The sequence below is a fragment of the Mesoplodon densirostris genome, chromosome 2 (genome assembly GCF_025265405.1).
Source record: "Mesoplodon densirostris isolate mMesDen1 chromosome 2, mMesDen1 primary haplotype, whole genome shotgun sequence".
Classification (NCBI taxonomy): domain Eukaryota; kingdom Metazoa; phylum Chordata; class Mammalia; order Artiodactyla; family Ziphiidae; genus Mesoplodon; species Mesoplodon densirostris.
In genome coordinates, this window is record NC_082662.1 from 142,935,168 (window position 1) to 142,962,560 (window position 27,393).

At 37.6% G+C, this 27,393-nt stretch overlaps 1 protein-coding gene across 2 annotated transcripts; it reads left to right on the forward strand.

Moving 5' to 3' along the window:
• On the forward strand, positions 1–25,202 carry NUCKS1 (nuclear casein kinase and cyclin dependent kinase substrate 1). 2 transcript variants are annotated; one of them, XM_060091047.1, is made up of 7 exons: positions 1–243; positions 15,013–15,062; positions 16,601–16,706; positions 19,446–19,501; positions 22,674–22,826; positions 23,599–23,745; positions 24,685–25,202. In XM_060091047.1, exons 1-7 carry the CDS (start codon positions 227–229, stop codon positions 24,882–24,884), a joined length of 729 nt encoding a protein of 242 aa, XP_059947030.1. In that variant the 5' UTR covers positions 1–226; the 3' UTR covers positions 24,885–25,202. The 2 variants fall into 2 exon arrangements, with proteins under 2 accessions (XP_059947030.1, XP_059947029.1); XM_060091046.1 differs by having other exon boundaries at positions 3–243; positions 23,596–23,745.
• The last annotated feature ends 2,191 nt before the right edge of the window (positions 25,203–27,393 follow it).

A 27,393-nucleotide genomic window follows, 5' to 3' on the forward strand; every position in this document is an offset into this window, starting at 1 on the left:
TTTCGGCTGGTTTGATTCATCCATTTTGAAGAGACAGGGGAGCGGGGGGCTCGTCTGATTAAGGGGCCCTGAACCTAGGAGCGGCGGAGTTTGAGAAGCCAGCAGCTTGGGGCTCGGCGGCAGCGGCCCCCTCGGCCGAAGTTGGGGGGGGTGGGGCGCCGAGCGCGCGGGGTGGGGGGGGTCCTGGTCTTTGGCTTCTCGACTCGGTCCTGTTTCGACAGCGAACATGTCTCGGCCTGTCAGGTCAGTGCGGAGTCCGAGGCCTGGAACGGGTTGGAGGGGGTTGGGGTGAGTGGTGAAGGAGTGGGGGACAGAAGCCTAGAGTCGGCCCTCTCCTGTGCCACGCGCGGCCTCCTCCCTTTCGGGGCCCGCGCGCGCCCTTGAGCGTGGGGGGCCTTGCTGGCCCGCGGGGCTGCGCGGGGGTAGCGGCCGCGCGCCCATGCGCGCGCTCTTCCCCGCCCCGCGCCGTTGCAGGGCTTTGGGCTGCTTTGCTGCCTCCCCCACTCGCCGCACTGGAGCGGGCGGGGTGTTCCCTGAACCGCCAGCGGTCGGAGGGGGAGGGGTGTGAAGTCAGCGCCCCCACCCAGGCCCCACCTCCTCCGGCCCGGCCCCTTGGAGCCGGCCGCGGGGACCAGCGGACTGGGTCTCGGACCCCACCTTAATTGGGGGGGGGGAGGGCGGAGACGCCGTATTGCCCCTTCCCCCCTCGGCTTGCGTGGGGGTGGGGGGGGACTCAGCCCTTTTTCTCTAGCGGACGGGGGTGTTCCATGCAAAGCAGGAGGGGCAGCTCTGCCGCCGGGCCCCGCCTCCGTCCTCCGGGTCGCTGCAGAGCCCCGCCTCTCGGATCGGGCCGGGCGTGGGCGGGACGCGTTCTTTTTCCCTCCGCAGCAGAGAGAGTTCGGGACTAGGCCCTGGAAAATGACTGCTGTGTCTCCCCCAACTCGGAATTTTGAGCTGGTTAACCCCCGCTCTCCCCGCCTCGAGTTCGTTCTTTGCCTCCGACTAGAAATGTCCTTCCTCGGAAATGTCCCTACTCAGGGAGGTGTGGGTTAACTGCACGACCTAAATCCCGTGTGGTTCTCGTTCCCGCTACCTCTCTCTCCTCTTCCTCGGCGTACACGTCTCGGATGTTTTTGTAATCTTATTTTTACCTCGAATAAGTTTAATAATAAACGGGCTAGATTCGGTTAATCGTTAGACTTTATTCTGAGAATTTCAACAAGTTTGCTGTTCCCCAGCGGACGGTGGAATCGCCCTTGGCCGTCCTCCCGGCTATCGTATGGAATGTGCCATTTATGGAGGGGTGTGGCTTAATCCAATCTGTTGAGGCCTTACGAAGGAAAGCTGTTGCAAATAAATATTACTTTTAATATAATGTCCTTGGCGCTTTCAATGTAAGGAATTGGCTACTTTGCATAGTGGTTTATGGATAAATAGGTTTCGTTTCTAAATGTTTTTAATAGTTGTTGCTTCCCCTTCATTCCAAGTTTTGTGAGGAACGGAAGTATTTTGAGCTAGAGCTCTAAAGGGAGGTTTGGAACTCCGGAAAGGGTTTTGTGCTACACCGTTCTGTCTGCAGACTAGAACAGCAGTCTCCAGCTGGTGGGGGTATGGGGCTGCATGCTCCTACGCTCGGGGTGGGCGTGAGAAGAGTGCTAACTAACTACCTGACAGCTTTTCTGCCTAATTTAAACCCGCATCTCCGATAACTCACCATCGCCACCGGGAAGAGTTTTGCCTACATTTTGGCACGGAGTCTGAATAGATATTTCAAATTATAGTTTGCATACTTTTTTGGCATAATAAATGACCAGTGTATCCCATCAGTTTATGTAGAGTATTTTCTTTAGGATCAGGGGAAATAGACAGTATCATAATAAAGATTTGTTTCATCTGGATTGGATCTTCTGTCTTCTGGGAGTAAATTACTGTGTGGTGAAATTGGACTATTACTTTTCTTTACCTTTTAACTGCAGTTCACTAGGTTTTGATGACTTAATTTTATTATTGTAATTTTACTCATTTGCCTGAGTTTGTACTCCCAAATTTAGATGCTGGAACACGAACAGAACTTTTTTTTTCTTGAAAACTTGCATTTTTAATGTCACCGGGTAGGGGTAAATATATTAAGCACGTTCTAATCAGTTTTTTGAAGGCATTGGGATTTGTGCACAACTTTTTTCTTGCTCAGTCTGTTAAAAGTAATTTTGACTGTATATTTACCCCTAATTGAAGAATGAAGTTAATATATTATGGGCTTTTTTTGGGTCACTTTCAAGTTATTAATTTTAAAGCAACTTGGTTTTTGATTATATATTTTAGTGAAGAAATCTCTTTGTAACTTTTTTGAAAGCCTTTAACATACTCTTGACCAATAATAAAGCAGAAATAATTAAACTTGACTTTGGTGGTTTGTTAAATTTTGCAATAAAAAAGTTCTGCCTTAGGGAAGTGCTTTTGTAATTGAAGAGTCTGTGTACTTGAGGGAATGTAACAAAAAAAAGATAGATGTTGACCCAATATCAGAATGATCAACCTTGTTTAAAAACAAACCAAAAACAAGAAAAACATGTGTTGGAAAATGTGTCCCTGCAGCTTCTTTTGGGATATGTTTCTACCCTTAGGCCTGTATATAATTTTGAGGATTTTCTGCTTTTCATTTTTTACTGTGACTGTTATTTTCATTTTAATATTAACCTAAGCATTTAAGGAAGATTTAGAAATGTACTAATGGCTGCTTGACACCAGTTTCCAAATGGATGGAATGATGAACTGACCGGCTACAGCAGGGTTTTCCATAGACATGTGTGCAACACATATCTAAGTAGTTTTGTTCACACTGTATTGCTGTCACCTTTTACAGTATCTGACTCATATATAAATGAGAGCTGAAATATTTTAGGCCTTGGATTCAAATTTATAGCGTAAAATTGCAGTCTTAGAGCCAGAAAGAAATTTAGGCAAATTCATTTTACGAGTGACTTAATGTGGGGACCTGGACAAGTGAAGTGCCTTGCATCACACACTAGTAGATGCCAAGATTGGGCCTAGAACCTAGATTCTTAATTTACAGCCCTGCTTATCCTCATCCTACCCGCTTTCTACATAACCGCTTGTCTCTTCTACCAGATAAGTGTTGATGTTATTTTAGTGTATGGCACTTTTAACTTTTCAAAATGCTTTCATGACTCTTACCCTTATGAGGTAGGGAAGAAAATGCTGTTACTTTTGAAAGAAAGCTCAGAGATTTACTAACTTGCCCAGCCTAGAAACCAGGTTTTTTGAAATTTACCTTTGTATATTCATTAGAGGTCTTCCTCCCTTATTGAAAATGGTCCAAATCACTCAGATCAGTCTGTTTGCTCCTTTCTTTATAATGTAAGTGTACCTGATGTCTTGTCTTCTTTTGTTTAGTACTTGAGACTGCAAGGAACCTTTAACATTGAAAGTTTAGATGTGAAAGCATAGGCTTTTACAGATTGATATAAAAATTTTTTGGTCATTTTTTATTTATGTTGAGAATCAGCTTCCCCAAGATTCCAGATTGCTTTCTTTTCAAAGAGAATTCGGTTGGAATGTGTCTGGATTTCTAAAAAAAAAAATTGATATTCTCTCTTACCAGAAAATTAGTTTCAAAAAGCCCTCGGTTAAAGGGAAAAACTTGGAAACCTGAAAATTCAAGGTAGCTTGGAATTAATGATACCAAGTGTACACAGGAAGACACTTAAGAGTTTAGTATACTAGTAAATGTAGTTTTAGATGAGCCTGGTTCCTTGTATCTGATCTTATTCTCTATGTCCAGGTCGTGTGTGTGTGTGTGAAAGAAGTGTGCTTTTATTAACCTTTGATCTGTACATTTATTGTTACTTACATGTCACTTTCTTCTAAAAAGACAAACTCTTCTGTAGACTTTACCTTCAAGATATCTCACATAATAACTTGGAAAGCCTGAATAATGGAGGAGTTAATTTTATAACAACACTTAAGTATTCAACATTTCCCAACATATATGTATTTAATCTGAAAATTACAAGAAGACAATGTTGGGAATTCCCTGGCGGGCCAGTGGTTAGGACTCAGCACTTTCACTGCTGGGGCCCAGGGTTCAATCCCTGGTTGGGAAACTAAGATCCAGTGTGCGGCGAGGCCAAAAAATAAATAAAGTGCCAAAAAAAAAAAAAAAAAGACTTTAAAGTTTGATTTTTTTTTTTTTAGAGTAATTACCAAATAAACATTTACTAAGAGTAAGTGCAGAGTCAGGTACTGAGGATTTCACTTTATCTTGTTTTATCCTTATTACAACCCTGTAATAGAGGATTTTTAAAAAAAATTCCCATATAGTAGATGACGAAATAAGCTTAAATAATATGTTACTCAAGGTCACAGAACTGTGAAACAGCCAAGATTTGAACCTAGATTTTCTGAATACAGTGCTGGCATTCTTTCTGTGGTAACACTCTTCCCTTCCTAGTGTTTGGCATGAAGATGGTCAAATGCTATTTTATTTTGTAAATAATGGTGAGTGCATTCTGTATGCACTGGTTTTTAAGCTCTATGTAGAAAATATTTGAGGGGAAATATATGGCCAAAATATTTTAAATAGCAGTTCTTTCAACTTACTCTTCAAAACAATTCTCAGAATAAGTTTTAATTAAAAGCATTTTTTTTTTTTAACTAGGAAGAACTTCTGAGATTAAGTCCAGTTCCTTCAATTTACTACTGATGACTTAAGTCTAGGAGCTAAGGCGTAGAAATAATAGTAAAGCTGGATTTAGACTGCATGAGTCTTACCTATTTAACTCTCCATTAGATTTACATTTATTGTATACATTTGATTCCACGTAGAATGTTTTACAGGTCTACAATCCTTAGTTTGAAACCATTGGGGACTATATGTGTTCAGAAGTTCAAATTTTTTCAAAAATTTAAAAAAGATAACAGGGCGCCTATACTGTATATATAATGTACCATCACCAGTCTGGGGTAGTGCTCCTATAACCAAACACATTAATCTCTGTGGTAAAACCTAGGAGTTTTCACACTAAAAGAAAATCCTAAAAAGCCCCTCTTGTTTGCCCCACATATGTTTACCACCATATAAATTATGAAAAGACTTGGTTGTCAGAACTTTTTGAATTTCTAAATTGTAGATAAGAAGACTAGACCTTTAACAGCACAGTTCCTTTCTCAATCTTCAATTTTAGAAAAAATAAAATTACTCGAAACTCAATAGAGCCATCACTTAATGAGCAACACTTTTTGTGCCAATTGTGCCGGATACTTCTCATGTTTTTCAAAATCTTGAACAACTCTGAGCAAGGTATATATTATCCCTTATTTCATATGTGAGAGGGCTGAGGCTTAAGTAAATTAAGTAACTGATCCAGTTCACCTAACCATTAAAAAGGAAACAGGAATTCAAATAGAAGTTGTGGCCAGTGTGATCTTTCCAGTCAGACAGTGCCACGGGGTGTTAACTCTTTCTCATGGTAGTAGCACATTTGGGGGTTATGGTTCATAGCAGGACTTTGGTGGGGAAGACCAACTTTAAAGTGAGCTGGGGGGGTGGGGGGTGGAGGAAAGGAACATTTTTTCGAAGGAATAAGAATATGTGAAGGGGTTAATTAAAGGAAAAGACACCTGAATGTAGAGGAAAAAGCACTGAAGTAGTGTGAGGCTTGTGTGGGAGGAAACATGAATGTTAGATAAGTGGCATTTAAGTGTATACATAATTCAGGGACATTTCCCCCTGACCAAAATAAGTGAATAGATTCCAAAGCCACCTAAAGGACACCACAGAAAATTAATGGGCTCATTTTACTTATATGTATAGATGCAAGAATGCCAAACAGTATTAGCTAACTGAATCCAGTATGTATTAAAAATACATATGATCAAGTAACATTTGTGCCGGGAATAAAACTTAAAATCTGTCACTGATTTATATTAAAAGACCAAAGGAGAAAAACCATAGCATTTGAAAAGGTTCAGCACCTATTATAAAGCTCATCAGTATATTACAATTAGAAGGAAATTAAGATTAATAAATTGGGATTGATTTTAACTTGACAAAAGTTACCAAGGTAAGTGGTTGAGTTTTAGTGTTTGAAATCATTGCAATACAACTAGTTAATAAGGAGAAAGTAGTTTTGAATAAAGAAAGGGAGATTGATTTTATTTATGTTTTTGGTCTGTTTTCCCCAGAAATATAAAAACAAGGCCACCATTCTGTGTAACTCTGGGACACCATCCACATTATAGTCCATGTGAATAGTGCCCCTCTGGCATTTAGAGACTGCAGTGTTGTGGACAATAAGAGAAAACATTTCATTTAGTATATGACCACTTTGGTCAAAATGGGGCATCCCTTTGTTTTGTTTCAAAAAATACTACTATCTAGGTTCTAGGAAGTGGAACTGATTGTTAGAGAATTGCATTGCCATATTTTAAAATAACTAGTATCTAAATAGACATAGGTCTTTGAAATATTTTTGGTGAAGAGACCACAGGTTGCCAAAGAGTGTTTCAACTGGTTATAGCATATTTTCAGGTGCTTCTTAGGGCCTATCTACTTATTGAACTGTGCACCTGTTCAGTTACCTGCAAAGCAAGGTGATCTTCAGGGAGATTTCATGTGTCAAGATAAAATGGCCCAGAAGATGAATTACTTGAGAAACTAAAACCTAGCTCCACTGAGAAGTAAAAATCCAGCCGGCTATTTATTGGGCTGGGATAACAGACTATCTTCCACAGATATGCTACAACTGGCAAGATTTATAACAATGCTTCTTTGACTACTGCTTTCCTGCTACGAAAAGATTCTCTAAAATCAGACTGTCAGAAACTTTGCTATTTGCAATTATATCAGAGTGAAACATCACACTTTTATCAGGAAAAGCTAACTCCTTTTGACACGGAGAACTATCCTCGATTTACATTTTTAGAGCTTCAAATGAGGGGTTGCTGGGCACAAAATTCACATCTACCTTAACTTCTTTGCCAAGAAATAGGACCCAAGGTCCACTTTACTGTCTAGACCTGATGTAGACCCCTTGTCACACAGTCTGCTGTGCTTTGAGCCTATCAAGACACTGCTTCATTTAAATTTCACCTGAATTGTACCCTTCCCCGAATCCTTTTTAAGTTTTCCTCTGTTTGGTGAGATGCTCCACACTTCTAATGTTCCATCACCTTTATGGTAATGAGTCAGTAAATCTTTGTCAGGCTACAGATTTGTCCCTGGTAGTTAAGACAATTGGAAAAGTCCACTGAGGGTTCCAAGACTCTTGCTGCAGACAGGACTCTACTTGGTAATGTGCTCATCTGAGACCCCTTTAATCTCACCTGCTTGAGGTTTACTCTGTTCCTAATTGCATAGTTTTTGCACTCAACTTCTGTTGGGAAAAATCTAGCCCATTTTATTTACCCAGTGCTTTGTTATACTCATTGAAATTTGTGTGTGACTTTTAAATAAAATAGTATACTATATGGAGAGAATATGGTGGAACTGAATGTATTTTGGGAATAAGGAGTGCCATATAAGAGTTCATGTTTATTCATCTGGACTGAAATATTAGCAAATTGATAAAAAAACATTTGGGAGGGCATTGTGACAACTATTTCAAACATACCTGGCTCATCATTCAGAACTCCTTTATTCCCCTTTAGTGCAGAAATTTACTTTTTCCATTTGAAAAACTTTGAAGAGCTATTTCCTGTAATGTTCTTGATTTTAAATATTTACTTTAAAATTTTTGCTTTCTTGTATCTTGTGACTGTTTTTGAATCCTGTTTAATTGTAAAAAGCAGAATGGTATAAGATACAGTCAAAGCAATATATCTTAGCCAGAAGGAACGTGAAGCTCAAAATAAGCAACTGTGAGAAATTACCCTGAATTGAGTTTAGGTATCCTGGCTTCTATGAACTAATTTTCTTATATCCTGAGAAAACTTGGCGTATGAAGAATCTTGAGGGATAGAAGAATGGAGTGAGGTAAATGTCCTAAGTTTTAAGGACATTTGATATGTAGAAACTTCAGTATTTAGCCTTGAAGAAAAAAGTGGAAACTGTCACACAAATTTTAAGGGCTGCTCTATGCAAGAGGGTTTAGATATAGACCATGGTGATCCCAGGAGCTAGACAAGACAGAATTGGTCAGTGGACTTTAGAGGCAGATTTCACCTCGCTGAGAAGAACTGTTTCATTATCCGGTTTTCTTGGAATTAGTTGCCTTGGGAGATCATGAAAGGTTCTCAGTCATGCCCTTCCAGGGACATTTGTTGATAGGATAACACGTTTTGGGTAAGATTGGGTTAGATTGTCTAAGGTCCAGTAGCTGTAATATACTTGGTGGTGTATCACCCTTCCCTCTGTCCCCCATGGGCCACCAAACTTTGATAGGTGTTATGAGTGCTTAAGTTTAAAAAAAGTGGTTTTCTTAAAACAATGAATTAAAATAGGAAGAGATGTTATACTTCTGTGGCCGTGGATTAATAACAAATCGTTTTTTGTAAAGGTGAAACTAAAAACTACTTTGGAAATCATTTTATTCTATAGCAGTGGCTCAGACTTTTTTGATGAAGTTCCTATAAGAAATACATTTTACATTACAATTTGCTACACACAAGAATACAAATACCTGAAACAAGTTTCAGGAACTTGGCAGTTATTTAGGTGTAATTTTCTCTGATATTTTCTATTTGCTTCTTTTTCTTTTAAAATGCTGGTTATAGGGAATTCCCTGGCAGTCCAGTGGTTAGGGTTCAGTGCCCTCATTGCCAGGGGCCTGGGTTCGATCCATGGTCAGGAAGTAAGATCCCACGCAAGCCGCAGCCAAGAAAATAAAGTGCTGGTTATACATCAGTAAATTGATTTCAGGACCCAATAGTGGGTTGTGACCAATAGACTGAGAAACATTGTTCTAGATGTTTATCACTTAGGTGATTAGTGAAAAGAGCTATGTTAGCTATTTTGGGTTTCTCAAAACTCAGATTTCAAGTGCACTTTAAGTGCCTAATGAGAAAATTGCTGAATTCTAGAAAATTAGCTAGGTGTTTCTTCTCCTTCCCTGCATTGATCAGAACAATAGGACTTCTTTAGGGCAAAAATGGAAGATAGCTTGATTGAGCTAAATAATGTAGTAAATTGTCTAAAAGTCTCTCTGATTTGCCTTGAGAAAATGATTTTGTGTTCTTTAAGTAATACAAAGCTTAGGGTGTCAATAATTAAATGTGGGTTTCTATTTTAAGGTTCTGCTTCCTCACCTGGAACTTAATTGTTTCTCCGTGTTTTGATGTATTCTTTGTTAAAGAGTAGCACTGAATTTTGTGGTTTTAAGTTGTTTTCTTATCTTTAAGGTTCAAAGGGTTAGATGAGATCATCTCAAAAGATGTGGTAGTTTCCATCTCTGAAATACTGTTGATCCTTGATTCTTGAGAATGTTAGTTTTACATACCTCACATTTCAGGAATTGGTCATTTCAGTGATTTGGTCTTGGATGGTTGCTGCTGTAAGAAAGAAAGGGCATTTTGGGGGTAGACTTACCAGTATTTAGTAGAAAGAAGTTGATGATTAAGAGAATGGAAGAAAAAAAATCCTATTGCTTGAGTTATCCACATTTGGTGCCAAAAATGGATTTTTAGTGTTCTTTGTCTAGCTTCCAACTTTACCTTTCATTTTTGCACTTTGATGCAAAAGTAAGGGCTTATCTCAAAGCCCTCTGGTGATCATCCAGGAATTGGTTCATTTGTGACCAAGGTACCTTTAGAATCTAAATATAGCGATTATGTCAACTTAAAGTAAGAGCAGGCACATAATTGAAGTTTTTTTTTAACTTATTTATTTTTGGCTGCATTGGGTCTTCTTCATTGCTGCGTGCGGGCTTTCTGTGAGTGGGGGCTACTCTCCGTTGTGGTGCGTGTGTGGGCTTCTCATTGCGGTGGCTTCTCTTGTTGCAGAGCATGGGCTCTAGGTGCACGGGCTTCCGTAGTTGTGGTGCACAGGCTTAGTTGCTCCGCGGCATGTGGGATCTTCCCGGACCAGGGATCGAACCTGTGTCCCCTGCATTGGCAGGCAGATTCTTATCCACTGCGCCACCAGGGAAGCCCCTTAGTTGAAGTATTTGTGTTCTTATAGTTTCTATTTTAAACATTTGTTTTCCTTACTGGGTTACAGTTCTGTTTTCTAGTGCAAACTTTTAGACTTAGATGGAACTCCAGTTGATCTGAGTGATAGAAATCGATCTAACTTAAATGGTGGACTTAAAATAGCTACTGTTGCTACTTTATCTGGCCTAAATGGCAACTGAAAACTTTATCATAAAGTTGGAATTAATATAAAAATAGGGGGGTATTTTGATATTGCATTTTAATGAAATGAGCAACAAACTCTTAAAGACAATCTTTCTAAATAGCACTAGAACCAATACTCTAAGACATAATGTTTTTATTTTATTTTAATTTTTGAGACAATGGTTTTAAAAGGAGCAGCTTAATCGTGCTGTTCTAATAAATAAGAGTGTTACTTGTGTATTCACATGGGTTCAAGATTGCAGTAATATTCTGGGTGGAACAAGTAAGTGCTTACAAGAAATAATGGCTGCTATTTATTGGATAATTGTGTACCTGGCCCTCGAAACAATCTTGAGAGATAGGTATTGTTATTCCTATTTTACAGGTGAGGGAACTGAAGTTCAGTGAGGGCAAGTAACTGGCAGAGCCAGGATTTCAACCCAATTTAAAAAATCTGTGTTTTTAACTTTTATGCTATATTGAAATTTTGTGTTGTCCTCCCAGTTCCAGTTTTTGATGCTCATTTTACACTGAAGAGTTGGTTTAGCTTTGGCATTTAATTTAAGTAATAAAAATGAGAATGTTTCTTTGTTTTCAGCTAGAGGTAGGACTTCCTATGCCTTTAGACTTAAATATTGCCTTCTTAATTTCAAGTTTGCATAGGAATAAGTTCATCAAAAATATATATCAACCCTGAATAAGGTAAATCTCTAAGTAGTGGAAAACAGTATGTTTTGAATAAGCATCTTTAGAAAGCAGAAAATGAACCAAACTATTATTATAAATCATTATAGTGAGTTTTTGTGAATGACCCTTGTTATCATAGATCTTTTAATTAATTAATTAATTTGTTTATTTATTTTTGGCTGTGTTGGGTCTTCGTTTCTGTGCGAGGGCTTTCTCTAGTTGTGGCAAGCGAGGGCCACTCTTCATCACGGTGCGCAGGCCTCTCACTGTTGCGGCCTCTTGTTGCGGAGCACAAGCTCCAGATGCACAGGCTCAGTAGTTGTGGCTCACGGGCCTAGTTGCTCCGCGGCATGTGGGATTTTCCCAGACCAGGGCTCGAACCCGTATCCCCTGCATTGGCAGGCAGATTCGCAACCACTGTGCCACCAGGGAAGCCCCTTTTATTTAAATTATGTTTTCTTTTCCCCTCTTTAGCATTTATAGATGGATTTTTTTTTGACTAGTTACCCTTAAGACAAGAGTGCTTCTATATTCATATTTTGCTTTACTCAGGTTTTACAGTTTTTGCGAGAAATAACATTTATTATGTAAGATAATTCTGGCCATTTTCACGTAATTGAAAGTTAAAATATTTTGTGTTTCAAGGGAAGCAGTAGTCTTTCAATTTAGTTTTGAAATTTTTTAATTTAATTGCTTATATAATGTCAGTATAGTCTATGTGACATTTTTGTAGTTTTCCTGTGTTGAAAACTAGGATAGAAAAAACATACTAAATAATTGCCTTTTAAATCTTTCCTTTTTTTTTTTTTTTTTTTCTTTTTTTGGCTGCACTGTGCAGCTTGCAGGATCTTAGTTCCCTAACCAAGGATTGAACCAGGCCACCGCAGTGGAAGCGCCGAGTCCTAACAACTGGACCACCAGGGAATTCCCCTTTTAAATCTCTTAGATTTTAAATAACAAGTTATTCAGTTTGGAGAGAACTAAATTTTCTTTTGTCGTTGGCAGTGGGATTAAATGTCTGATAAGTTGAAAACTCCAGTGGTACATGCATCCTCTCTACTGATTCCCTTTCCCACACTAATCCTTTGCAGGTGCCAAGTCCAAGTCCATTCACTCATCAAGCCTTCCTTGAATTTGGTGTTCCAGATGAAGGAGAGACAACCCCTGTCCTTAAGATGTTCAGATATAATAGGGAAGACAGACATTTAGTAGTTTATGTAGTATCAATAAGGGATTAAAGTTGTTGAGAGGTGAGGTTATATCTGATATGAGTGAGGGTGATATGAATAGCATTCTAAGCAAGGGAGCTGCATGACCAAGTGGTAAAAAACAACCTGATTGGTAGAATTAAGCCTCCTGGGGTTGCTTGCTTGTTAAGTGGCAAGAGATGAGATCTTAAAAGTCTTTAAGGAGATTGGATATTATCCTCTAGAGTATTTTCTAAAATTAGGTTTCTAACAGAGCTCTTAAAATTTGATCCTAAGAGCAAAAAGTTCAGAAAACATTTGAGTGCCTACTTTTTACCTTGTTCTGTACCAGGAATGTGGATATAAGACATGATTGTTACTTTCAAGAAGCTTAGATTAGTGAAGAAAACAAATGGTACAGCGGTACATGTTAAGATGTATGGTGTGCAAAAGGATAGTTGACCATTTACAATTGAAAAAGTCATCTTTTTCATTAAACTTTGATAATTTAATTTTATAGAGCAGCTTTTTAGATCTGTCAAGCAACTTAGGTCATCAGTTCCAACAGATGAGGAACTGAGGCCCAGAGAAGTAAGTGATTTGCTTGAAGTCTAGAACCCAGGATTCCTACTAACAGATTCTGTATTTTGTACTATATAATTCCTTTTTGGAGTGTTTCTAGTGATAGACTAAGGAAGTAACTATCATTAGTAAACTGTTAGGAAGTTCTTTATATTGAACCCACACTTAATCTGATCACCAAAGCTAACATGTTTTCCCTTTTGCAGGTTAAAAATCCCAGTTTATTCAATAGTTCTTCATATGATCCTTTGCCATATGGTTACCCTCCTTTATATAGTCTCGTAGGATGTATCTATTGATACCAGAAATTGATACCGGAAATTGTACCAGTATTTTAGCTGCAATTCCACCAGCTAACCTAAAATTATTATGCCCACGATTTCAGAACCTGTACATAATTGTTAGAGATAAAGATTTAAAACTCCCTCTTCTGGATCCTTTTTCCCTGGTTCCATGTCCCATTTGCCTTGATCCTAAGTAATGCAGAAAATGGTCATCTTTGCACTGTGTTCATAATACTGTTTTTCATGGTATCTGTCATTAAAAATCACTATTTCCTGCAACATGATAAGCATTTGATTACTAGCGCCCCCCAAATAGGGTTTTTTTTTAAGAAAAAATATTTTTATTTTATTCTTTTTTTTTAATTGTGGTAAAATAACATATTTACCATTTTAACCATTTTTAAATGTACAGTTCCGTAGCGTTAAATACATTCACATTTTTGGGCACTCAATTTCCAGAACTCTTCCTCTTGCAAAACTGAAACTGTACATACCATTGACTCCCCATCCTCCACTACCCCACCCCTGGCAACCACCATTTTACTTTCTATCTCTATGAATTTGATTAGGTAACTCATGTAAGTGGAACTAATAGCAATATTTTTGAAATTAACTTTTCTAATAGAATGGTATCTTTAATATATAAACTCAGTTTCTTATAACAAAATATAGTTACAACATATTTTATAGTTTTGCATCTTGCCTCGTTGAGGCAGTAAAGTCAGCAGATAATTCATTGTCGGTAGACTAAAGAAAAACAGAATACAAAATTCCTTAAGAGCCTTTCTTTTTTTCTCTCTCTCTCAAATCAAGGATGTGGCTATACCTTCCTCCACATCTAAGCCCCAAACATGTGTTCCGAATTCACCCCACCCTATCACTTTCTGCATATTATATAGAAGTTCTGCCTGCACTTGAATTCCGACTCTCCTGTTCTTGCATTTAAGTGGTGTCTTAATCTATAAAACCAGGAATAGTCCTCGACTTAGGTTTAAGTGTAGTTAGTGGCATGTTTCCCTTATAGTTCTTTCGGTTCACTTGTTCAGTTTCCATTTAGTTACAGTACATCTAAGGCTCTTTTAAGTTCCAGGCTGTTTGGATACTAACATGGAAGCTCTTATATCTCTCTAAGAGGAATTCTAAACTTTTAAGTTTAGAATATGAAGTAGGAAAATGGAAATTAAATTTGTTTGAGATATTAAAGATGCCTTACCTAGTAAGAAGTACTTAAAAATCACTGAGTCAAAAAAAAATCACTGAGTCAAGTAAATACATAAATTTGTATCTTTAATAAATGCTCTTTAGGGAGTTCCATGTAGCCTAGTGGTTAGGATTCCAGGTTTTTCACTGCTGTGGCCCGGGTTCAATCCCTGGTCAGGGAACTAAGATCCTGCAAGCTGCGTGGCATGGCCAAAAAAAAAAAAAAAGCTCTTTAATAAAGAGCATCTTTTGAATGAATCCATTTTTTTCCATCCCTTCCTATGTAAGGCTTAAATTACTGTCACCATAGTGACCATAATTAACTATTATATTTAAAAGTCACTTTGCCATGAAAAAAAACTCAGTAATAACCTTATTTATCAGGTGTACACATGTGTATAGCAGTAAGAATAAAGTAACATTTACAGTTTTGGTTTGTGTGCATATGATATCATCTCTGTATAATGAATATTTATGGTAGTTTGGCTTATTTTGCTGTTTTATGTACTTGTGGGAGGTGGGAGGTTGTTTTGTAGGAAAGGATAGTATTTGGGCTATGCCTCAGATAAGCAATATGAAAATTGTCATTTGAAATACTTTTGGTTTAAGCTATACTTTCCTATAACAAAATGTGACATTTTTTGGCTGAGGTAGGGGCTTGTTGAAAAATAAATTTCAGAGAGCTAGTTCTAATTCTGTTTGTGAAGTAGAAATGTGGGTTCTGATATCTTAGAAAAGTCCTACATTTTTGTGATCTTAATTAGAGTCTCTTCTTTCTACAGAAATAGGAAGGTCGTTGATTATTCACAATTTCAGGAATCTGATGATGCTGGTAAGTTTTGTGATTTCAGTAAGTTGTGAATTCAACTGACTAGTGGAAGAATACCCAGCTTGTGTACATTCTTATTATTCTTTTGAAATAGGTTTCATTTTTTATTTTTAGACTGTTGATAAATTATGTCAATCTGTGTCACTCAAAACAAACGTTGAACTTGCATGGATTTTAACTTTTCCTTAGTAAATCATTGAAAATAAACACTTGAATAATTTTTTTTTCTTATCTGGTTTTGGAGTCCAGAGTTTAAATGTGCGATAATTCTGATGCAGTGTTTATTAGTTTAATATATCTCCTGCTATAATCACGGTAAAACTCATACATTATAATAGGGAGTATGTAAATTTTTTGCATAATAAAGTACGATGAGAGTATTTTGTGAAATACCTTTGACTTGTGAACTAACTCAGAGTGAGTAGTGTATCTTAAATTGTAGCCATAAAAGGTCTTTTTAGAGTATGTCCTTATTCTCATTTTCCAGATGTGTTTACTATTCTTTTTCCTTTATTTTCTTAAAATCTAATTTTACTTTATAAACATAATATTATGTACCTTGGGAAAACCTAGAAAATGCAGCAATGTATAAAGAAGAATAAAAACATAATCCACCCTCCCAGAGGTAATACTAATATTTATTAAATGCTTACTAAATGTTTGCACTTACTCATTTAATCCTTAGATCATTCCTGTTAAAATGGGATTATACTATTTTTATTTCCATTTTACAGATAAGGAAACTGAAGCAGAAATATTATTCAAAGTCCTTTAGCCAGCAGGTGGCCATTTTAACCTTTTTGTCCTTTTTTTCCTTTTAAAAATATAGTTGACATCTTGCTATAGAATTGAGTTCTGTGCCCCTCCCACCCCATCCCTACTTATCTTGCTTGTGTTACTAAAAGTTTATGTTGGTTAATGGTTGTATGGTATTCCATAATTTATAATTATCCAACCATTTAATAATTGCTGAAGCTTCAGACTATTCTAGATACTCATGATTATATATGATGGTGTAGTAAACAGTTTTGGAATAGTCACTTTTTAAGGTTTTATAGGACTTTTTAAATTGGAGGTATTTTCCTCAAGTGCCAGAGTGTGCTATATATAATACTTTAGTTTAAAAGTAATTTACTTGATAACAGTAATTGTGTTAGTATTATAGAATTGTGGGTTCTTTACAGTCTAAAATGCTTGTAATATAACCATATTACTATAATAGTTTACAAATAAATATGAAGATGCGGAAACATGTACAAGTCTTTAACAAATTAAAAGGGTAGAATATAAAGTAAGATATTTGACTGGGTATATTAAAATATACACATGAGGACTAGAGAGTAATATGCAAAAATGGAAACGATTGAGTTAAGGTGGAACTGGAGTAGAAAAGATTTTTTTTTAATAAAAGAAAATTATTTAGGAAATTCTGCCCTCTCACCTTTTAAATAGCATGAGAGAATTATCAGTAAATAGAGTGGTAATTTTGACATGTAAAAATCATAATATAGTTCATTGAATTTGAAAAATACTTTGTTTAGATGAAGATTATGGAAGAGATTCGGGTCCTCCAGCTAAGAAAATTCGATCATCTCCCCGAGAAGCTAAAAATAAGAGGCGATCTGGAAAGAATTCACAGGAAGATAGGTAAGAGGCATAAGTCTGATTCTTCTTACACTGTCACCACTCAGATGAGGATAGTGTCTGGTCTCTAAATTGGTAGAATCTTCAGTTACTTTGGGAAAGTGCTTATTGTTCACTTAATATTGTTTTACATGTTTCATGTTATCTCAGACAGTGCTTCTGAGTCTAGAGGTTAGCCTCTTTAAGGTCATGGAATCCAAGGTGAGCTCCAAGTATGCCAGAATGACTTTGGTGCTACTTCAAACCTCTGAACAAAGGCAGAAAGATTGTTTAAGTATATAATTTGTTGCCCAAGGTTAGTATTGGCATTTTCATTGTAGAAATGGCAAAGAATAAGTGACCTTTCCTATTCAGTCACAAATCATTGGCAGAATCATAACTAAAGCTTATAGAATGTTGCATTGCCTGCCGAGTTTTACTGTCTATAGTCAATTCTACTTTGTTTAAATAATTTAATCATTTGGGCTGTTTCCTTTCCCTTAGTTTTATAAATGAATTCAGATGAGTTGTATTTTTAACTGTAATTGCCTCATGAGACCAGGGTATTGTAGCTTTCATCTCTGCTCTTACAGCTATACACATTCATTCACTCTCGTACTCAGTGTAGCATAACTTTAAGACCTCCTTGGTGGTGGTGGTGGTGATGATGATAGTTACCGTTTATGACTATTATGTGCCAGTATCTATTATATGCTAATTTATATTCATTATCATTTAATTCTCACAAAACCTTTATTAGGGTAAGTAATATTAACTTAGAGGGGTCAGTGATTTATCCAAGGACCAGCAAATAGACCAGTAGGTTTTGAAACCATGTCTGTTGGACTCCAAAGTCCATTTTTTTAACCATTAGGCTATACCACTTCCAAACAATACTATTAAGTATGAGCAGTTCAAAGAAATGAATTAATAGTTCTCACTAGTTCTTCTAAGTTATTTACTTTTGAGCACTAAAACCACTATAATCCCTAGGCAGAAATCTTTCCATTCTGAATTCACAGAACACTAAGTTTGTAAAAATAATACTAATTAATAAATGTACCTAAGTATTTTCTGTTTGCTTGAATTGCTAACATCTAATATTTTCTTCCCTGGAGAATTTCAGAAATGTGGAAAAATTTTGAGGAAAAAGAAGACAAAATTATACTGTAGGGAGACACATTTTCCATAGTTTCAGAATATATCTCTCTAATCCAGTTTTATATAGCAGCCCAACTTAGAACTACCTTACATTATATTTATTTTATTATATTCCTCCTAGGAATGAGCATCTTCATGGCCTGTTGTAATGTCTCATCAATATAACTGATATCCAGCCTAAATTTTTCCTTGTTGCAGTCATCTGGCTTTATTACTCTCTGTGAAGTGTCCAGGAATGGTTGAAATAAATATAGCTTTTGTTGCCATTTGTATTAAGTGCCTTGTACGTTTATTCCCTCAGACCAATATTATGTTGCTTTTTTTGTTGGTCTCTACTTAAAAGTTTAGCTTTTACTTGACTTCACTGTAACGGGGCTCAAGGATTAATGGTCTCTATAAACTCAATAATAAAAGAACTAGAGGAAATGATACCGTTCTTCATCATTGTAATAGACTTGTGAATAATTAAATGCTTACTTTGCATAAAATATTTATATAGAACAGTCACAGGTTTCAGAATTATAGTATATTTGGATCAGATTACTTAGTAAAGAAATGTGTTCGGTTTTTCTTTTTGCTTAGGAATCTTGGGTTCAGTAGGTTGTCATTTGAGTGTGGTCTAAATTACAGGAATACCAAAAGAGATTTACAGGATCTGCTGTTTGAGAAAAGAAAGCTATCAACTTTTATGTGACTCCTTTTTTTTTTTGTCAGAATTTCTCATGGAATCATAAAACTTTAGCGCTGAAGAGTACAGTGATTTGCCTAAGATCATACAACTAAATAATTCATGCCAAAGACAGAACACTAGAACCCAGATTTCCAGTTTAAGATTTGTGAAGATATAAAATGTGCATCTTTGTGACCTAAAAAGTTATTTTATAAAACTTTCCATTGAACTTTGAAGCTCCTTAACTTCTTATTTTACTCTGCAGTGACCTTTAGCTCGCTTTTATTTTCTCCATGATACAAGGCATGCCTATGTGTTGAGGTTTCTGATGTATAGAAATATTGGACTCCTAAATATTTAATATTAGGAGGTAATTAATTAATTGATTTGTTTTCATTTTGTTTTAGATAAATTTTTTAGGCGTATTGTAATTTATATAACTAAACCCCAGTTTCCTTTAGTAATTATAAAGGTGTTTTCTACATCTATATTTGGGGCTATCCATTTACTTGCCTACTTTACCACCATTGATACATTATATAATTTATTTTCAGTATATTCATACTTTGCCTCTGACAACAAAAAAATTTTCTTAGTAAATGTTCTCCTGAACCAGGTCTTATCCATAGGTGAAAAGTTTTTAGCCAGTGTTGAGATACCTTCTTTTTTTCCTTTGGGTCTTCAGAGGGAGCAGTGTTTTCTAAAAGTAGATAAAATTGTTCTTAATCACCAGCATTAAAATTGTTCTTAATCACCAGCATTCCTATGAAGTAGGGAAATAACGCAAGCAGTTCCACTCCTCAGCATCTGTTTGAATATTTTATGTGTAAATGAGGTTTTCTTCAGCGTTCTTCTCCAGTCAGATACCAGAGTTTTATGTTCACTTGGATTTTGATCTAAGATTTTTAATCTTTTCCCCCTTCCGCTTACAGTGAGGACTCAGAAGAAAAAGATGTGAAGACCAAGAAGGATGATTCTCACTCAGCAGGTAGTAAAGAATTTTTAATGTAATAGGTGTAATTCTATTTATATATTTATTTATTGGACATTTTAATAAGTGGTTTATTATAATGCCAGGCTCTGTGGTAAATGCTGCATTACAAACGTGTTTCCACCTTCAAAGAGCTCACAGTGGTTCTCAATCCTGGTGGCTTATTACAGTTTCCTGTGGAGGCAGTTCGTTTTGTTTTTTGTTTTGTTTTGTTTTTTTTGTTTGTAGGTTTTTTTTGTTTGTTTGTTTGTTTGTTTGGGGTTTTTTTGGCCGTACGCGGGCCTCTCACTGTTGTGGCCTCTCCCGTTGCGGAGCACAGGCTCCGGACGCGCAGGCTCAGCGGCCATGGCTCACGGGCCCAGCCGCTCCGCGGCATGTGGGATCCTCCCAGACCGGGGCACGAACCCGTATCCCCTGCATCGGCAGGCGGACTCTCAACCACTGCGCCACCAGGGAGGCCCTTGTTTGTAGGTTTTTAAAAAAAAATTTTGATTTATTTATTTGGCTGCGCCAGGTCTTAGTTGCGTTGCCACGTGCAGGATCTTCATTGCAGCATGCGGGATCTAGTTCCCTGACTAGGGATCGAACCCGGGCCCCCTGCATTGGGAGTGTGGAGTCTTAACCGCTGGACCACACAGGGAAGTCCCTATGAAGGTTTTTTTGGTTTTTCTAATTAATTAATTAATTTGGTTTTGGCTGCATTGGGTCTTCCTTGCTGCATGCAGGCTTTCTCTAGTTGTGGCGAGCGGGGGCAACTCTTCACTACGGTGTGCGGGCTTCTCACTGCGGTGGCTTCTCTTGTTGCGGAGCACAGGCTGTAGGCGCGCAAGCCTCAGTAGTTGTGGCACACGGGCTCAGTAGTTGTGGCGCATGGGCTTAGTTGCTCCGCGGCCTGTGGGATTTTCCCGGACCAGGGCTTGAACCCGTGTCCCCTGCATTGGCAGGCGGATTCTTAACCACTGCGCCACCAGGGAAGTCTGCTATGAAGGTTTTTATAACATACTTATATCCATCCCATCCCAGGGCTTCTCATTCAGTAAGGTCTAGGTGGGATGTTGGGGCTTTGTTTTGTATAAGTATTTACAGATTATTCTCATGCATAGTCAAAATTGAAAACCATTTACATGAACAAATAAAAGATATCAAACTAAATAGAATAATAAGAATCAGGGGGAGTGATGACTCCAGTTGAAAAGCAAACAACAATTAGTTTCAATCTGACTCTTTTTAGCTGGGAAGTAGACCTTTGAAACAGTAGCCACAGAGAAAGTTATTTTGTAAGAATTCTAACTTAAAAGAATTAATGAGGAGCTTCCCTGGTGGCGCAGTGGTTGGGAGTCTGCCTGCCAATGCACGGGACATGGATTCGTGCCCCGCTCCGGGAAGATCCCACATGCCGCGGAGCGGCTGGGCCCGTGAGCCATGGCCGCTGAGCCTGCGCGTCCGGAGCCAGTGCTCCACAACGGGAGAGGCCACAACAGTGAGAGGCCCGCGTACTGCAAAAAAAAAAAGAATTAATGAGGAACTGACTAAATTAAATGTTAAATCCTGATTACTCGTTGGTATTTATTTTTTAAAATGTAACTCTTAAAAGAGTTGAGAGTTTATTCCATCTTGCGCCCAACCATTTTAGTTGTGGTCTATATTCCCCTGCTTTTGCCTTCCTGGATCCCCCTTTAAATGAGACTGCTGGGCTTCTCTGGTGGTGCAGTGGTTGAGAACCTGCCTGCCGATGCAGGGGACATGGGTTCGAGCCCTGGTCTGGGAAGATCCCACATGCCGCGGAGCAACTAGGCCTGTGAGCCACAACTACTGAGCCTGCGCGTCTGGAGTCTCTGCTCCGCAACAAGAGAGGCCACGATAGTGAGAGGCCCGTGCACCGCGATGAAGAGTGGCCCCTGCTTGCCGCAACTGGAGAAAGCCCTCGCACAGAAATGGGGACCCAACACAGCCAAAAATAAATAAGTAAACAAACCAATGAACCGACATGAAAAAAAAAAATGAGACTGCTATTTAGCTAATATGTAGAGAGGGTAGACAGAGTTCCACTGGATTCACTCCACTGAGCTATTTTGCGTTCCGTTTTTTTTCCAAGTCTGCTAATTGTCTGAAAATAAATTATATTAACCTTTTGCGCTATCTAGTGCTGTTGTGATAATGTAACGTACACTTTTATTCATCTGCCTTGTGAATTCTAATTTGAATCTCTTACATTTGTAAGCATTTGAGCACTTCAAGATGAATAACTCTGTACTAGTGTTAAGCTACTGTGAGGTGCGTTTAGTTTTGAGTCTACCAAAGTCAGTTCCGTTCCCTGTGTCTGTTTGTCTTCAGGTGAGGTTTTGGGTAGTGAAAGTGATGACTTGAACACTGACCATGGCAAAGCTTATAAGACTCGAGTGTTTCCAGAAGAGTAACAGCTAAACCTTAACAGAATAAGGGAGCCTCAAAGTCCAGGAGAAGGGCTGTAGGTAGAGACTAATAAAAATATAACTTGGTCTAGAGCCAATAGGCTGGCATCCTGTTGTTTAACCAGATTTATGCACAACCACAACTGTGTGTTGAAAAGAACTTTTAATTAATAAACTATAGTATATGAAAGTAATTTTTTTATAAAATTGTATTGAGATCTAATTGATTTTAATATGTGTTTTAAAGATTTCCCTCAATCTCCTCTAAACTGAAATGGCCACACCTCATTCACTGAAAAGGATAGTAGTTTGGCATTATTTTAGGTTCTGTAAGTTTCGTATCTTAGAATAAAATATCATTGGAAGACAATCTTACCCTGTTCTAGAAAAATATTTTTCTAACTTTAGTTTCTAAAAACTGTGTAGGTAGGTTTGAATGTGATTGCAAATTTCAGGGCAAAGCAATGGTACAAGTTTAAAGTATGTTATAGGAAACATGTGCTCACACCTTAATTCAGCTTTATTATTACTTAGAACTACATGCCTAAGTTATTTCATATGTACTAGTGGGTGCATAGTCTTATTCAAGCTCATTCTTTGAATTTTAGCTCTTTTGTATATTTTGTAGAAATTTTTAGGGATAAAATTTACCCTTTTTGAATGAAATAAAGCTGCAGGTTATATCTCATATCGGCTTTTCTAGTCAGCTGTCAAACCCGTAACTCTTTGATCATTGCATTATAACTTGAATATTGCAGAGGACAGTGAAGATGAAAAAGAAGATCATAAAAATGTGCGCCAGCAACGGCAGGCAGCCTCTAAAGCAGCCTCTAAACAGAGGGAGATGCTCATGGAAGATGTGGGCAGTGAAGAAGAACAAGAAGAAGAGGATGAGGTGCCATTCCAGGAGAGTACGTAAAGCTGCCTTGTTACTTTGGTCATGGTTGTAGTTCGTGACCTCGATTACTTCCACGTTTTTGTGGATGCTCAGTGTTAAAATCAGTCGCTTAAATTAGATACTAGCTATTAAAAGAGATGACTGTTTTGATATCTATGTATATTTTAAAAGGTTCAGAGATTCTCATGATCATTATATCCATCATTTCTACTCAAATACTGAATGAACAATTGTTAGACTAACAGTTACATGGTGGGTGTTGTGATTAAGATTTGTATTTTGGCTTGGTGGAGAAGGGTGTAGACCTCTCCTTGCAAAAAAAGGTGTTAACTACATTTAGATGTTTCACAGGTTACTCAGATTAATTAATTACATGTCTATCTGCTTTGTATGTAGTTTTCTTACTTCATTTGTGTATACTTGGGCCAAACACACCAAATCAGTTCAGTTTCATTTCCCTAGTCTCATCAGGACTATATAGGAGTGATGGAACTACCAAAAGTTACTTGATGGCTTCAGTTTTTATCCAGGTTAAGTCTTATCTTTTCCTGTTTTCAACGTACTCTTCAAACAAGTCAGTCATGTAACCCTCATGGTGCGTGCTAAACCATTTTACAGGTGGGGCCAGTGACAGCTCCAACCAGATTGGTAGTACAGCTGCAAATAGAATCCAAGAGTGTTTGACTTCCAAATCCATTCTCCATTCTTAGCACTCTCTCCCTTTGTTCACTTGGAAGGCTGTATACATTAAGTTGGACGTTGAAATTCTTCTTTCCTCTCAGAAGATTCCGGCAGTGATGAGGATTTCCTAATGGAAGACGATGATGATAGTGACTATGGCAGTTCAAAAAAGAAAAACAAAAAGATGGTTAAGAAGTCCAAACCTGAGAGAAAAGAAAAGAAAATGCCCAAACCCAGGCTAAAGGCCACAGGTGAGCTCTGCAGAAGTCAGATTAAATTACTGCTTTGAAAAATGTGAAGAACCAATAAACCTTCTCTACAGAAGTTCTTCATTAGGGCTTGGCATTGGCCACGTACTTAACAAAAATAAAAGGATCCTGTCTTCTATACCTGGAAGTATCACTTATTTATTAATAAGGACTCCAGCGCCTCTGAAAGTCTGGTGGCTTAGCCGTGTTCTTCAACTACTGCCATATAAAAGTCAAGATTTGGGAATTACCTGTTAGTGTCAGGTACAGTGGTAGAAACACCCCACCAGCATAGTTATTCCTGCCCTTTTTTCCCATTGATATCACAATCCCAGCAGCTAGTAAAGACTTGAAATTGTGAAAATACACACCTACAGTAATACATTTAAGTTCTGTGTTCTGATCCCTACACCATCCTCTCTGCTAGCAGAATAAAATCACACTTGACAGCATAGATTCATTTTCTTTAGGCCCTTGTGGTTTCTACCAGGTATTCTCCTGGTTGAAGCTAGTTTGTGATTAAATCAGAAAGCTGGATTTGCTTTTTTTTATTCTAGCAAATAGAACTTTTACTCATCATGTCTTAGTGTTAGCAATGATGGAACTGTTAAAAGTTATTTGATGGCTTTAGTTCCTATTCAGGTTAAGGTGCATCCCCTCTTCTTCACCCGAGTTTTAAACATAAACAATTTTTAGTTTCACAAGCCACTAAGGATGATGTGCAGTTTCTATAGCATCCTGTTTCTCTATTGTAAGCATTACTGCTAACATAACATTACAGTGTTGGTTAAAAGAGTTTGGAAACCAGTACCCACCTTCATTTTTAGTAAATTAGGGTGTTGTCTTTATAGATTTTTTTCTTACAGATTATTTTCTTTAGTAGCTGACTTTTGTTAAAGATGTTTTCTTCCCTTCCCCAAATTGGTATTTTTCTTCTTTCAGTGACGCCAAGCCCTGTGAAAGGCAAAGGGAAAGTGGGTCGCCCCACAGCTTCAAAGGCATCAAAGGAAAAGACTCCTTCTCCCAAAGAAGAAGACGAGGAACCAGAAAGCCCTCCTGAAAAGAAAACATCTGCAAGCCCTCCACCTGAGAAATCTGGGGATGAAGGATCTGAAGATGAAGCCCAGTCTGGGGAGGATTAAAAGTGATGATGGTTTGGGGAGAGATTTTATTAAAAAAAGAGAAAAAAAAAAGAAAAAAGAAAAAAAGAGGGGAAAAAAAAAGAAAACCTACTTAAGATAGAATATGGTTTTGGCTATGGCTTGACTCATGGGCTTTCAATGCTTTTTTTTTTTTCCTTTTGTTGAAAATAACATTTTCTTCTTTTTCTTTCCTTTTTTTTTTTTTTTTTTTAAGAAAACCATTGTATGTTTAATTTACCTTTTTTGTCTATGGGTCTCTTTATCACGACCCCCTCTTCTCCCTCCCCCTCTTTCCCAATGAAAGCCATGTTAAATTAATCACTGGATTGACTGCTTCATCTTTTTATTTTTAATGGAGGGTATGCCACAGTTGTAAAGCAATAAGATTTGAGGTGAACACTATGGAAATTTTGCTTTTTGCTAAATGGTAGCAAGTTAAACAGTAATCAGAAAACATAGAAGGTTTTAGTTAAAAGTGATTGTTTCTCTACCTGAACTTTTTAAAAAAACCAGTTGTCATCTAATACAAGTTTATATTCTATATACAAAAATATGGATGTCTAGAAAAATCATGACTTTAAACTTCCACTGATGGGGCAGGTAGGAGATAAAGATGAATTACGAATTGTTACTAAAAGTATTCATGTTTTTTTATCCTGGGGCAGCACAGGGAATTGAGGTTACCTGACCTTGTTTGAGGGTGTGGGTTATTTTTTTTTTTTTTAATTGCATCACGTGTTATCTCTAAGAGACTCGGAGCCAGTGATCCTTTATCCTGCTACAGTCTTTAAGGAACTTTAAAAAAAAAAGTAAGGGCCGCCAAAACTTAAATCTTTCTTGATTTTCTATTTCATTCTCTAATGGTTCATGTTTTAAAATATATATATGTATCTATTCTGTTTCTTGGATAAGATTTTACCAAGGATCAAAAGAAGAAACCCTAGAATTTAAATGGGGAGATCTATATATCACAATGGATTTCTTCTCAAACTGACAATGTTTAGGTTTTAAGCAAATAAAGTACCAGTTAATGTGAAACTCAATCACAAAGACTTGACATTTTTGCTTTATGAAAACAGAGAATTGAAATTCTTGTATGCCATAAATGTGCATTCAGATCCCATGAACCATGCTCTGTTTTTATCTGGGGATAGAGTGTTTTCCTTTTCATACCCCTGTCTTCCCATTTCTTCGTAGAAACATGGTATGAAGTCATCTCTTGGATTCCTGCTAGTACATAGGACACTACTGCACAGCCCCACCACTAATGTCTACCAGCCCTGCTCTAGGACATGAGTTCTCCTGGCTCTGTTCTTCACTTACGTTGCATCCTGTGCTTGATGGGAGTATGTTAAATGCTGCTCCAGCACTATTCAGTTAGCAGTTATCTTTTTACTGGTGCCCTTGCTCACTGCTCATGTTGCTTAAAGCAGGAGTTTAAGGGGCTCTGAGGGGCTGGAGAAACCATGCATTCAGGAGGTCTGTGTGTAGTTGATAACAGCCTTGTTACATGCCTTATGAAGGCAGTCACAAGACAGATCTGTAGGTTTGCTCCTCCATATTCTGGTACCATGAGCTAATGGGAACAAGGTTTAGGGGGTCTTAGTGTGCTAATAAGTTGAAAAATTAGTGAAATTTAACCTCTGCCTTTTTATCTAGATTTGCTTCCTCAATATTTACGTACACAGTTTTCTTTTACCTGTTGAGTTACAGCATATTTTTTTCTCATACAACCTGGTTCTTACAGATGTTCATAGAACAAAGGTTATTTAAGGAATATTTTCACTCTGGTTTTTAAGACGGTGTAAGGAATATCCTTACTCTGTGATTTTTTTTTTTTTTTTTTTTAAGAAAGCTCCCAGTGGCAGAGAGTCATTTCACTGTTGCACTATGCGTGTAAAGAATGAATTTGGAGATTTTAGTACTCGGCCAAAAATGTAAAACTTGAACATAAGTAGCAATTGGATTATTGTCTTTCATGAAGGTTAACTTTATAGTTGTGAACTTTGTTATGAGGTGTTAAAGATTATTCTGTTTGCTGTATGGGTTTGTTTAGGTATTTTAACAAGAAGGTTTGTGTTCACGTACTGAAAAAACCTATCAGTGTTTCCACCGTGCACTTCTATTTTTAGGGGTTTATAACTTTGAGTCTTACATTCCTAGTAACATTTGTGCTTTCTTTAGATTATATTTCGTGAAGATTGGGGGCAAGTGTCTTTTAAAACTTTAGCCTTGGTATTTTATGTAACACAGTCTCTGTAATATATTAATCTGCACTAACATCTCTGTGATATATGCACATCCTTTAGGGGTAATCACATCTTCTAGGTTATTTGTGTGCGTTTGGTTGGGCTTTTTGTTTGGGATCCCTTTTTTAAAGATTAATTCACGAGATTGAAAAATGTATTATATATTTCTAATAGACTGGACAAAGGATCTGTGTCCCCAAGAAAGACAGGCTCTGAATGACCTTTGTTTTCTCCACTTTTTGCTAGTGATTTAAAACACT